At 45.8% G+C, this 13,665-nt stretch overlaps 2 protein-coding genes across 9 annotated transcripts in view; one reads left to right on the forward strand and one right to left on the reverse strand.

Annotated features, from left to right (window-relative positions):
- NTNG2 (netrin G2) overlaps positions 1-1,593 on the forward strand; it is a 48,623-nt gene extending 47,030 nt beyond the window's left edge. For all 4 annotated transcript variants that reach the window (XM_085593920.1, XM_085593921.1, XM_085593924.1 and 1 more), the window contains one exon: positions 677-1,593. In XM_085593920.1, the coding sequence (XP_085450046.1) occupies positions 677-900 (224 nt within the window). In that variant the 3' untranslated portion in view covers positions 901-1,593. The remainder of the gene's footprint in view (positions 1-676) is intronic.
- A 3,308-nt stretch (positions 1,594-4,901) lies between these two features.
- SETX (senataxin) overlaps positions 4,902-13,665 on the reverse strand; it is a 28,936-nt gene continuing 20,172 nt past the window's right edge. For 4 of the 5 annotated variants that reach the window (XM_085593908.1, XM_085593906.1, XM_085593907.1 and 1 more), the window contains 4 exons: positions 13,337-13,501; positions 12,738-12,875; positions 10,360-10,447; positions 4,902-9,873 (listed from right to left, as the gene is read on the reverse strand). In XM_085593908.1, coding sequence (XP_085450034.1) covers positions 8,806-9,873; positions 10,360-10,447; positions 12,738-12,875; positions 13,337-13,501 — 1,459 coding nt within the window. In that variant the 3' untranslated portion in view covers positions 4,902-8,805. Of the gene's footprint in view, positions 9,874-9,977; positions 10,073-10,359; positions 10,448-12,737; positions 12,876-13,336; positions 13,502-13,665 lie in introns of those variants that run through there. The other variant, XM_085593909.1, reaches the window with a different exon arrangement.

Here is a 13,665-nt window from a genome sequence, read left to right on the forward strand (position 1 = left end):
GGTCGGGCTCTCCCACCGGGCAGCAACTGGCAGAACAAGAGGACACAGTCTCAAGCTATGTCAGGGAAGGTTTAGGTTGGATATTAGGAAAAAATTTTTCTCTGAAAGAATAATAAAATACTGGAATTGTCTTCCCAGGGAGGTGCTAGAATCACCATCTCTGGATATGTTTAAAAAAAGACTGGACGCAGCACTTGGTGCTATAGCCTGGTTGTGGTGTTAGGGCATGGGTTGGACTTGATCTTAGAAGTCTCTTCCAGCTTCATTATTCTGTGATATATAATCTGAAATTACTTTATATACTTTTATATACTTTTTTACTTTATACTTTATATTACTTTATATACGTTATATTACTTTATATACTTTATATTACTTTATATACTTTATATATACTATATATATAATCTGAAATTACTTTATACTTCATATTGCTTAAAATTACTTTATTATTTTATACATACTATATATATATTACTTTATAATTTTTCCTCCCAAATCTGAATTTACTTTATACTTTCCAATCGCTTTGGCCGCAGAGTTTGCACCCCTCCACTGCATTCTGCTAGCCTTGCAACTGCTCTAACGCTGGGAGGGCGGGAGGATTTAACCCCTTAGGAGCTAAAATCCAGCTCCTGCGGCGGCCGAGGGGTTTAACAGCGCTGTCACCCCGCAGCCAATGTGTGCGACGACGAGCTCCTGCTGTGCCAGAACGGCGGCACCTGCTACCAGAACCAGCGCTGCATCTGCCCCGCGGGCTTCAAGGGCGTCCTGTGCCAGCAGTCCCGGTGCGAAGCGGACAGAAAGGACTGCGACCGTGCCCCCGCCGCCCGTGCCAGCCTGGCCACCGTGGCCCTGGGCGCGCTCGCCCTGCAGCTGCGAGGCTGGGCGGACCTCTGAGGCTGCACAGGGACACCGAGGCCATGGGTGGCCGTCCCCACCGCCTCCTTCTTCGCCTTTCCTTCACGCAACCACTTCGGGTCCCTCTTTCCAAGCAGAGAGGCGCGCAGGGAGCCCGGCGCCGGCTCCTGCCCGGTGTCCCCGCCGTGACACCGGCACCGTCCGTGCTGCCCCGCTCGGGGCAAACAGTGCCGCGATCCGAGGGATGGGGTTTTTTTTATTATTCCTTTATTTACTTTGGTATAGGCTGGGGTGGTGTTTTTATTTTCCCTCCTCTCCGCTGTCGTGAGAGCTGCGGAGCCCCGGCACACGGCGGGCAGGGACGGGAGGGAGGGGAGGGGGACTCTGCTCCATCCCTGCTGCCCAGCCCCACATCCCCCCACGGGCCTGGCCTGCCCACGCACATACTGTTGCCTACGACTGTAGTTGCTGCATTGATTTTTGTATTTTCATGGCTGGGTTTTGTTTTCTTGCACTTACAGAGAACACAGGGGCCGCGAGGCATTTGGAACGTGAGGAGTGCAGTGTCTTATCCACACATGTCCGTATGGTGTACGGGTCAAATACTTCTTTTGGTAGAGACTTATTTTTGTTTTGGAGTAAATGTTATAACAGAGCCACGACCTAAAGGGACATTTTACCATTTGAGCATTTGATTCCGGTGTATCCTCCAGTAAAGCAACTATTAATGGCTGCTTGATCACCACGTTTTCCTTTTCGTGTGCACAGTTAATTACAGGTAAAGACTTATTTTTTGATTCATAATGTCCTCTTGTGTTTTCTGAGTCACTACCAAGGTGCACCACATGGTGAGGGAGAGGGGAGGGAGAGAGAGGTTGCTTCATCACTGAGAGCTGTTAATTATTTCTCCTAATTACTTTGCTGAGCCTAGGTTAGACTACTATCTGTAGACAATGAGCAAAGTCTGAGTGATATATTAAGCACTGGTCTTGTGTGAAAAGGCCATTTCCAAATGAGCCTGCAGCAGGAAAAGACTGGCTGGTGCAGGGATGCTTCTCGACTGGGATTTCAGCTGTTCCAACCCCACTGCAGCCCCCTCCAGCTGGTGCCATGATGCACCTTTGCAGAAAATGTTGTATTTTAAAGCAACCACAGCAATATAGAGCTCACAGGGATTATATTAACTCATTAAGGCTCATCAACATGCTCCTGTCTGAGGAGACATTTACAGCCAAGCACATAAATGAGGGCAGAAGAAACCAGAGACAAGAAAACAAGTAACTCAGTCAGATCAATGGGAATGTCATAAACACAGGAGCCCTAGTGTTGTCATATCCAAATACTTACCAAGCCAGGAGATGATTGAGTGCAGGTTTAGAAGATGGGGGACACCCCCAAGTCCAGCTTGTTCAGTTCTAGTCTGGTTTCTTTGACAGTGAGCAGCCTAGGTCCCAGTCCCAGTTCTGTGACGCTCCCAGAGCCAGCCCAGGAGCCCCACAGAATCCAGGCTTCAGCCCCACTGGCATTTCCAGGTGTCCTTGCCTGAGTGGAGCTCTTCTCTGAGAGCTTCTCTGTCAACATCTGCTCTACTCCAGCACCTTCTCTCCGTGGCCCTGTCCCTGCAGCCCATCCTGCTCAGGGATGCCAGGAGCAGCCCGGGTTTCTAAAGTGCACGAACCCACAGCATCCTCCAGCCCAAACTCTGGATATTAAGCACTCAGCCAGTGCCACCAAAACCCAGCCCCTCCACGGAGAGGGGACAGCGAGTCTGTGCTGTGCAAACAAGGGAAAACCACGAGTGAAGGTGCAGCTGGATATTGTCACTCACACATTGTGAGCAGGATTTAACATCAGAGGCAGAGCACAGGGCTTAGTTAAGCCACCAGAAAGTAAAAGGGGGTGCAGCTCACCCTGATTTGATCCTTGAGGCAGCAGGCTGGCCCCAGCATTGCCTCCCTGGCTTCAGCACAGTTGGTTGCTCTCTGTTAGACACTCACTCTTTTCTTTGTGCTTTCTGACTGCAGCAGACCTTAAATATCTTACTGTTCTTACAAGGAATAGCAAAGACTGTAACAAGATCAAGATCTCTAATGGCACTTCTGGAGGGTGAAACAACATTCTCCTTTGCCTGCACTACTGTTTTTCTCTAGAATATTAGATTAAGCAACAGAAAATTTACTACTTCATAAAGCCAGCCAAACTCTGTGCCCAGCAGATTCCCTGGAAATACAGAAATACACACTTTTATTGCAGGAATGTGCCAAGAAGGAGCACCAGATTCCTGTAGAAAATAACCTCAGAAGGGCACAACAAAGCTCAGACCACTCCAGGAACAAAGGCTGTTGAAAACTACACTTGACCTTTCTGTGCTTGGGGCTTTGCTCTTGGTTGGTTGGGTATTGGCTGTTTGGCTTTGGGGTTTTAGAGTCACACGTGCTGTAGAACTTGGAATCACAAAATGCATGGCAGAGAAGAAAATCTCTCACACAAAACTTACACTTAGTATTCAAGAAAACAATTTAAAACTTCTGAAAGCTTCAGCACTGAGGACCCAGTAACTGCAGACATCTGTTAGCAGGGTGTCTGCACAAAAAGAACACCACAGAGAAACCATCACTGCAAATACCCACAGATCTCAAAGTTCATCTTTAAGGCAGAAGTTTTGTATATCAGTTATTGCTTCCAAATGGGAGAAGTTGTCCAATGAGCTTGATACTTAACTTGTGGAAAGGTTACCCAAAATGTACTTCTCCTTCTGAGAAAAGCCACTTATGCTTTTTCAAGAGGTTCCATGTGCATCCTGTCATTGGCATTTGATTTGTTTGGAAAAGTTTTTAAATTACACTTCTCTCTGCAAAAAGTGACCTCTCCGAACAGCACAAGTAGAGCTTTTGATTTTTCTTGTTTACCTCAAATTCTACTCTGATTTTAACTATTCAGAGTTCTGACAAATCTAAACAACCAAAAGCCCCAAGGCAAGAAAAACCTTCCCGATGCACATTTGCTCACTTGCCAGGTAAAATGTTAAAGCTACAGTTCCTGCGAGCTGGAGACAGGAGAGGGGAAAGAATTCCACTGGCAGTTCCCAGGTATGTTATTTATTTTTTTAAAGATGAGGCAACAGACATCTCATCTGCAAGTGATGTGTGAGGAGCCCTGCAGAGGCTGGAGGAGCGAGACAACCAACACTTTTTAATGGGAATAAAATGGTCTCACTGCCCTGTTCTGCTCTGTAATTTGCTTTCATGAGAAGCCTCAAATGTAAATAAAACAAAGTATAAAGAGCTGAATGTTCTTGCTCAGAAATAAGAGCAGAGCTGGGTTTTGGAGAGCTTTATATCCACATCTTCTCAGCCCTTCTGGCTGGGAGCTGGAGAGTTTGGCCACAGACACACAGAAAATGGCTAAAAATCACATCCTGATTTGAGATGCAGAGAAAAGCTTCAGACCCCCCTGAAGGCTCCTTTGGCATTTTGATTCTCGAGGTGTTGTAACAAGTTCCACTGCAGGGTGAGTGTGAGGAAAGCCTAAACCCACCCATTTCCACCACATAACTGCCAGCAACAATACCAAGCTCCAAAAGCTCCATCCTGACCACACTCTCTGTCACTCCAGGGGTTAAAATAGAGGGGAAACGGATTCTCTGCAGCTCCATCCTGACCACACTGTGTCACTCCAGGGGTTAAAATAGAGGGGAAACTGATGGGGCTTCTCTGTAGCAAAGGGAGTTCTTGCTTCATGCCATAGTGAAATCAGTGGCGATGCTGCACAGCTGCACCAGGCTATAAAATCAGGTTTTCTATGTTTTCCCAATACCAGATGTAATGTGCTCTCAGACCACCTTCATTTCTATCATGCTTTTCCTGGGAGTTGGTGGCAAATTAGCCAAGGGCTGAGCAGCAGGCAGGTACATATGGCCAGGAGGTCTCATGTCAGTGATATTCTGTGTACAAGGCTGCTTAGCTTACATTTATTTGCACGAAAGAATAAGGCACTGGGCTCCTTTCCAAGCAGCTTAAAAAGACAAGAAAGGAGACCCGTTGTGGCAAGAGACTGTATTATATTATTAACATTATAAATTCCATTTACAATCCAGCAGTCATTTCATCCATCATTTATTCACACACAATGGAGAGAACGTCTTGCAGTTTTAGCACCATGGCTCTGTTCATGCAGGGGGCTGCTGTGAATGAACAGCCCAGCTCCAGTTTTTAGCTACTCTGCCTTCTCACCATGCTTCAGAAACTGCCAAAAAGCAAAAGCCGGCTCTGGAATTACTGGAGTTCCAAGTTATTTTTCAGGTGTTGTCTGGGAACGTTGTTTAGCCCCAGTTGATGCAGTCACAAGTTCTGCATTGCTCTGGAAGCCCAGGCTGCTCCGTGCTTCCCCCCATGAGTGTAGCAGGGGTGGGGGCTATTCCCATTCCATGGATTAGCAGGAGGAGAAAAAGTGCTTTGCCAGCCTGCAGCCCTGGCTCCCAGCTCTGTAGCACCACTCATTAGACCCAGCTGCTAATTAGTCCCAGGAGACAACACTGTAAGGACTCACAGCCCCAGCAGCCCTGGCAGTGTGAGTGGAGGCTGCCAGGAAGGAGAGGCTGATGCCCCTCACGGCCCCACAGCAGCCTGGCACAGCTCTTCTGAAAGCCAAGCACAAGCCAGTGGCACCTCCAGCCCTCAGCACCCCTTGGGCCCACCCAGCAAGGAGCCAACACCTCCCTCCTGCACTTCCCAGAGAAGATAATAAACTGATAAATGAAGAGATAGAAGTGCTGGTTTCCCTCTGGTGCCCCACAGCCAGCCCAGGGCAGCTGGGAAAGCAGCACAGCACAGGGCACAGCGACCCAGAGCTAAGGAACACAGAACAGACAAGCACCTGCCATGCTCTCACATCACCATGAGTGGGAGCAATGACATGGAAAACAATTACAGCAAACCTTAAAGGAAAAAGGAATAATCAGTTATACCCCACCATTTACTGCAAAGCCTATTTTGTGTACAAAGAATAAATCAAAAAAACCCTACACACTCTGAAAACCCCTGAACTAAACATAGTCCAGCTCTTACAAAAGACTTTTCCTCCTTCCTAAGAACAGAGAGGGGACTGGCTTTGCACTGAGAATTGGGCTCCAAGCTTGGAAGCCTCTCTATAAAAACCTGGATTCTGCTTCTTCCAAAGGGTTTTGGCACAAACTGCAATAAAGTGTTTTACATAAAGTTGAATATGTTTCTTTATTGACTTTTTCAACTTTAACACTCAGTAACCACTAAAAAGCCTCTTCCAAGGGCCAGCAGCTCTGAGGAGTTATAAATTACTACAGCAAGTCTCTACTCACAGATTACACACTGGGAACAGCAGGGAATTTATTACAATTGTGCCTGATCTGTTTGTTCCTCATTGCAGATTTGAGTCAGTGATAAGTGTGCTTTGGATTGGATTTTGCTTGGTTTGCCGTGTTACAGGTATAAACAAGAGGAGAAAAAGCTAAAGCTACAAACCTACTGAGTGGTTTGTGAAGAGGGAACAGTGTTCTAAGGGCAATAGCCCAAGCATTTTTTTTATTGACAAATACAGGACTAATGATACAGACTGACATGGCAGCAATAATCTACTGCTGAAGACTGACAACTTAAGTCAGATAATCTAGTATTAAACCAGCAAAAAAGGTCTGAGCCACTGAACACACCTCAAAGATGACTTATAGAAAAACACAAGCATTACAGACTACGACATAAATGAAATGTTAAGACAAAATTCCTCCCAGCACGTGGCAAGTACTGCTCTCAGAACATGTTCTGAAATGCAGGCTAAGGAGTAAGAAAACAAGAAGAAAACTTTCACAAAGACATTCTTGTGACCAAATTGCATTTAATAACCAGAAAAGCATTTCCTTATTTGTTTTGTTGCCAGCTTTGTTTTATTTACATCATGACAGTCCAAATGGCTTCCACAGCTGTGGGGTTTGCAGAGCAGCAGCCACTTAATGTGCTAAGTACAAACAGCAGGCAGGGCAGCACAGTCCTGCCAAGAAGAGCCAAGGGGCTTGGAAGATGACAGGTTTTAAATATTCCTATTAACATAAAGGGAAATAACAAACAGGGCATGGAGTCTGTGATGGGGAGTGACTGAAATGTCCAGTTTGTTAAGGTCACAGTCACTCAGCAGCCTCACAAGAGTCACAGCAGCTGGAGAAGAGCACAGGGGGCTGCCAGGAAGAGTCAGGGATCACCGAAGGATTCAGAATGCAACATAACAAATAACTAAAGCTGAACAATGCAGAGATGCTGATCTCACCTCACAGGGATCTCCCAGATCCTCCCCATTACACTGAAACACTCAGTCCTGCACAGCACAAGGAGCTGGACAGGCCCAGCCAGCAATAAAAGCCTCCCCCACACCTCCAAGGCAGCTCTAGCAGTAAAGCACCTTTGTTCTGGGTGTGGATGCATTAGGAATGAGTTTTCCTGGCAATTACAGCCTGAAGCAGCACCTGGTGCTTGTAGAGTAAGGCACTGGTGTCTCCCTGAGCTGGCCACACAGCCCTGCCTGGCAGTGGGTTCAAAGGACAAAGCTGGAATTATCCCTGCAAGAGCAAAAATGGAACTGAAGATGATGGCTAAACCGTGCTTCACTTGCTCCAGCAAAGCCACTGCCACAATGCTGTGACAAGGGACAGCCTCAGGCTGTCCCTGAACACACCTGGAGATGGCACAACCTGGCTCACTCCGTGCACCCAACTGGTACCAACCCTGAGCTCCTCCATTCCCTGAGACCTGCACTCCCAGGTTATCTCCACACAAAACTCAGTGCATGTGAAATGCTGCTCTTCTCCTCCTGAGACACACACAAGCTCCAGAAAACAGAAAGTGATACTTCACAGTGACCCAAAGGAATTCTAAGTAGAAATAATTCCACTTTTATTGTGAAATGTTATGATGTGAGGAAGGTTTCCTTAAAAATAATTTGGTTTTTCGCCATCCTCTTTTAGTGGCTGCACGTTCTTCATCAGCACAGTGAAAAGAACACAACAGTAACACCTAGAAAGATCTACCTGCCCTTTTCATCCCTGTAGATCAAAAAAGCTCCATACAAAGAAACTCAAGTGATATTACCAGTAACTGTTAACTGGATCTTGGACCAAGATTCCACAGTGCTGTTGATTCCTCCTCACAGGGACACAGGTTCCTCACAAGGAACAAAAAGACCTCACAGGTTTTAATCTGCAGATTGTGTTGCCACTGCAGGAAGAGAGGGATTCCAACTGATAGAGCAGCAGTAAGAGCAAAACTCAAGGCACATTTGTATAAACAAAAATTCTTCAGTTCCTATAAAAACAGACAATAAAATATACAAAATAAGTAGAATTCTCTCCATTCAACCTATGTACATCTGCCTCACTCTTCCCTGAGACAGCAGTGGAACACAAGCAAGAACCACTGCTGCCACATTTTCAATATTCAGTTTTGCAATTAAATAAATTAGACATATTAGTGCAAAGGGAAAGTAAGTCCAAGTCTTTTGGATTTTGGGGTTGGCTTGTTGGGTTTTTTTTTGCTTTACTCTGGTTCTCCATAAAAAAATTACATCTCTAAGAAATTAGCATTTACACAAGGAAACAAGCTATGTATTTGCCAAATATCTTAAAATAATTCTGTATACTGTACAAATATACACTGTTAAACATTTACAACCTCAGCTTCCTAGATGACTAAACCCACTGCTCTTCCAAGCAATGCAGCTACCCAACTTCTCTTTTCAAAACCCCAAAGGTACCATCTGTCAGGTATTAAATCCCTTCACAATTAGGGACAGGACGGGAAACAGATCTACTGATAGTAGTGGTATCAATATATGGGAGTTCCAGCTGTGCTAAATAATTTAAAATACAGTCCTTGCTAGACAGAAATCTGGGAATAGATTTTCAGTAATGAGCCGATAGCAAAGTCAGTGAAAGAACTTTCTTCTCTTGGCAGAGCTTGATTCTGTGTTCTCTGGTGATTCCTGGGATGGTCTCCTTGACAAACCACGAGAGTCTTTGCTCCACTCACTGCTGCTGCTCTGACCTCCTTTACTGGGGGCTCTGGAACTGCTTTTGGACACAGCTGCTCTCCTGTCACCCTCGTGCTGAGCAGTGTGAGGGGCTGGGGGAAGCACATTGCACTGCCCTGCTGTTTGCTGGGCCTTCTTGGCGTTTTCTGTTCTGCACACCTGATCCCTGGCAGCTGAGCACACAGGCAGGCCTTGCTGTGCTGTTGATCCTGGATTGCTCTGGGCTGACCGATGGCTGCCTTTCAAGGGCTGCTCCTTGCCTTTGGCTTCAGTTCGACTGGCCAGGCTTGCCAGCCTTGGGTCCCGTGGCTTCTCAGGAACAGCACCAAGTGCTGCAGCCCCCGAGGGTGCAGGGGCATTGCCCCTCCTGGAATCTGCAGCTGCAGCCCCCGAGGGTGCAGGGGCACTGCCCCTCCTGGAATCTGCAGCTGCAGCCCCCGAGGGTGCAGGGGCATTGCCTCTGTTGGAATCTGCAGCGGGAGCCCCCATGGATGCAGGGGCACTGCCCCTCCTGGAATCTACAGCTGCAGCTCCTGAGGGTGCAGGGGCACTCCCCCTTCTGGAATCTGCAGCTGCAGCCCCCACAGATGCAGGAGCACTGCCCCTCCTGGAATCTGCAGCTGGAGCCCCCGAGGGTGCAGGAGCACTGCCCCTGTTGGAATCTGCAGCTGGAGTCCCTGCAGGCTGTGAGGGCCCTCGGCTTCCTTGAGGCACTGCATGGCCAGGGCCAGCAGCAAGTTCCTGTGGGCTGTTTCCAGAATTTCCAGGCTCACTCCTCTTGCCACTGGAAGAACCAGCCTGCACCACAGGAGATGTCATCATCCCTCCTTTGGCTGGGGCCTGAACTGGTGGCCTGAGCTTCAAAATCCTGAGAGCCTCTTTCTTGTAATTTTTTTCTGTTGTCCTAATAATGGCACCTCTTTTCTGAGCATCCTGAATCAAGTGATTCCAGTTTTTATCTTCCTTTAAAAAAAAAAGAAAAACAAAAAAAGAACCCTCTTACCAGGAAGAAATCAACACAAATGGACAGAGGTGTCAGAGGATGTATAACCTCTTTAATCAAGGTACCTGACACAACTGTCATGGAAACCAATGCTATGTTCCTTCTGGAATGGAAGAATCATATGTTTCAGGTGCAAAACAGCAACAGACACTCTGGCTGCTGTAACACAGGGAAGGCACTTTGAGCCATGAGAACTTCCAAAAATGACAAATTTCTCAGTTTCCAGGGGCTCCCCGAACAGGCGCGGGGCTTTAGCGCCCCGCAGTGGCGAGCTAACACCACGCAGCCCTCCCCCCTTGGAAAAGCACAAAGCACCAAACCCAGGGGCTCTGCAAGAAAGACCCAGAGCTCATTCCCTCGCACAGACTGCAGCACTCTGAGGCTGCTGCTCGCTCCCCCAGCCCTGGGGGGGCTCACAGAGCCCACTCCATCACCACTGCACCTACCATGAGCGTCTGCAGCCGGCCCAGGATGAAGAGGCTGTACCGGGCTCGGGTGATGGTGACATTCAGTCGCTGGAGGCTCGACAGAAACCTGAGTGACAAAACAAAAACTAAGCTCCTCAACTGCTTCTTCCACGAGAAGGTTTAAAGGGTTAGGAGAAGAAGACATAAAATGAAATGTCACTGGAATTAACAGCAGCAGTTCCTCCACAGACCCCACAGCAGCAGCCCTGCCTTACGTAAAAGGCTGAGCATGAATTGTGTTTTCTTTCTTTGACCACAGATTCCTTGCAGGGAATTCCAGTTCTTTCCAGCTCTTGCCACTGCTGTTTCCTTTCTTAGAGCAAATCCCTCTTAATGCCAACTACTGCTTCCTTAAACGTTCCTCAAAGTACTGAGGACATCAACCTCACTTCACCTATCAAGACTTTAAGCTTCTTTTTGACTCGAACTGAAATAGATTAATAATATTTGGCAGTATTAATGGGAAAACACCCTACTGAAATACTGAACACTGCACATGAATATTTTATTTTAAAGGTGACCTGCACTGGAAACACATCAAGGCAGACTTTTGCTTTGTCATGCTTCAAGAGGAGAGAGTATATCCTTGCAGAAGTCTGGTTTTGCACTAGGAAAATTGCCTAGTTTGATTTTCAGGAATCACAAACCACAGTACTGAAACCTAAACAAATGCTGAGTGTATTCTTAAAGATTCACTTCTGTTAGCACTCATTTACCAAAACTCATAAAAAGGTTTGTGAGACTAATATCAACTATTTCTTCTCTAATGAAAAAACTTCCAAAATACACAGCTTATTCTTTACTAACAAAATCCACAATTCAAAGTCCAGCCTAATTTGAGCAGGTTCACTATCAATGCCTGACTCTGTGGTCACTGAGGCCTCATCTGCAGCAAATTCACAACCCTGCAGTGAAGACTGCAAAAACCACAGAGTCACCTCAAAAAATTTGGACAGAGCAGGAAATAAGAGAAGTAGGAAGCAGACAACATAGATAGAGTTCTCTAGGTCTTGAGAAATTAAAAAGGGGAGACCTTGAAAGACTACTAAATATTCCTGACAGCTTTTCAACTGAAAGACAAGAAGATTATTTTCTCAGGGAGGAGGCGGGGGGGAAAAAATCCATTGTCATCCCTTGGAGTTTTCTTCTCCCAGTTACTTTCAGAGTAAATTTAATGCTGGATTAGCAACCCTGGAGAACAAAATACTTTACTCAGGCTACAAGATCATAGGTAAGGGTGTGGCAAATCAGAGTTTGTCCAAGCCAACTGCATGTACAGCTGCTAAGGCACTGCACTGGCACAGCTTGAATATATAAACTTTAATATATTAAAGTATGAACACAGTAAGCTGGGGAGTTCCTGCTGAAAGAGCAGACAGAGGTTAAGTCTTGTGTCAGCCAAAAGAACTGGCAGGTTTCAGCTGCCTTCCATTCCTAAACTCAATCAAATCAGATTATGAAGTCTTCAAAAGGCATTATTGTTGTTTACCATAAGATTTGGATTCTTTCTCTTCCCAAAGTGGATCAGCACAATTAAAAGCCATTTTTCTTGAAGAGAATGAATATCAAAGAAACACAAGCAGCTTAGTGAAACTTGTGTGTAGAAAGATTTTTATGTGGCCAGATTTTTCCTAGTTTAACTTAGAAGGCAGTGAACTCTCAGAAGGCATATTTCATATTTTCACTACCATTTTTTAAACTAAAATGAACTGCAAGTTACAGAAATCGGCAACTGTTCTAATTCATCTGGGAGTAAACAGCACACTCAGTTTAGTTCCTTCTCTTCAAACAGAAAAAAACCCAAAAAATTAAGAAATCTGCAATCCTGAGTTAAAACTTGCTGCTAATATGCCCTTATCTTAGAAGACAAGCACACTCATCTACAAATCCCAGACCCAAATCTGCTACGTCACATTCCAAGTGACATACACAACTAATTAACAAGAATTTTACACACATTAACAGGAGAGCAACAGCCACAGAAAATGGGTTTCCTTTTGAGAACAGCATACAGAAAGTTACAAGGTGTACCAAAAGCCACAAGAACAATAGCTGCTGCAGTACTAATGCAAAGAGCCAAGATCCCAAAGCCAATCCTGCCAAATCCAGGCAGTGGCAGGATAAGGGAGCTGTGTGGGATCAGCACATAATACAGAGCACACCACCACCATTTCCCTGTCCCTCTTGCTCAGACATCTCAGACCATGAACACCAATTCCTGCCCTGAGATACCCTTTAATTCACAGACTGGCAGAAGTGGCTTGCCCTCTGTAACTTTCTCACCAGTCATATTAAAAGTATGACTTTCTCTACAGCATCCCTGGAAATGGGACTGGAAATCCCTGCAGGACACGTACCCAATGGATCCTTTGGTGCTGTTTGCCTGCACATATGGCAGAGTGGAGCCCTCGGAGCTGTTTGCCCGCACGCAGGACACGATGATGCAATCCTTCTCTCGGCCCTGGAACGCATCCACTGTGTCCACTTCTCCTGGGCTGTTTTGGAAATATAATTTAGCAGCTTGCTCATTCTGATTTAGATTTTTAAGCAACACACTGATGCAAACTGCCTAAACATTATCCTTAATGCTCATGTGTGAAACCACCCAGGGTAAATTTTTCCTTCAGCACATGAGCCTAAAGCTGCATTCACTTGTCTGAGATCAGCATCATTACTGAAAATTTGTTTGGGTCCACACAGCATGGAATTTTAGGTTCTTTTAAATCAGCTTTACTCTGAACAGCACTATAATCTAAGCATGTGGGTAATAACTAAGAATGGCACAAGGAGACCATGCCTGTTTTAAGCAAAAGGGTTACACATTCAAAGGCACAACCAAGTGCAAATTTTAGCAGTACAGGAGGAAGTTGGAGACTTTTTACCATCATTTAAGAGAATAAACAAAGGATTAATATGCAAGAGCCAAGGGCAATTTGAAAGCTCGTGGTTTCTTTACCTGTTATTCTTAAACACACTGTCCAGTTGTTCCTGAATTTTCTTTTTCTGTGCACTGTAAGGGGTAATTATTCCAATGCGACGAAGGCCCAGATCCTTCCTTTTTTCCTTAATTGTTCTAACTAACTCCATCACCAGTTTCACTTCCTGAGGATTGCTGTAAGAACTGCACAGGACAAAATAGAAACATTACAGGAACACCTCAGAGATCTTTCCAATTCAATGCTTTTTTAGCCCAGTTTGTTGGGGGATTTTGAGTCACAGCTGTTTTGAACTTTTGCAGCTTTTTTTACACAGAGGATCAAAGAACTTGGCAAGCAGACCTTGAGG

Source organism: Lonchura striata, chromosome 17, assembly GCF_050655825.1.
Source record: "Lonchura striata isolate lonStrDom1 chromosome 17, ASM5065582v1, whole genome shotgun sequence".
NCBI lineage: Eukaryota > Metazoa > Chordata > Aves > Passeriformes > Estrildidae > Lonchura > Lonchura striata.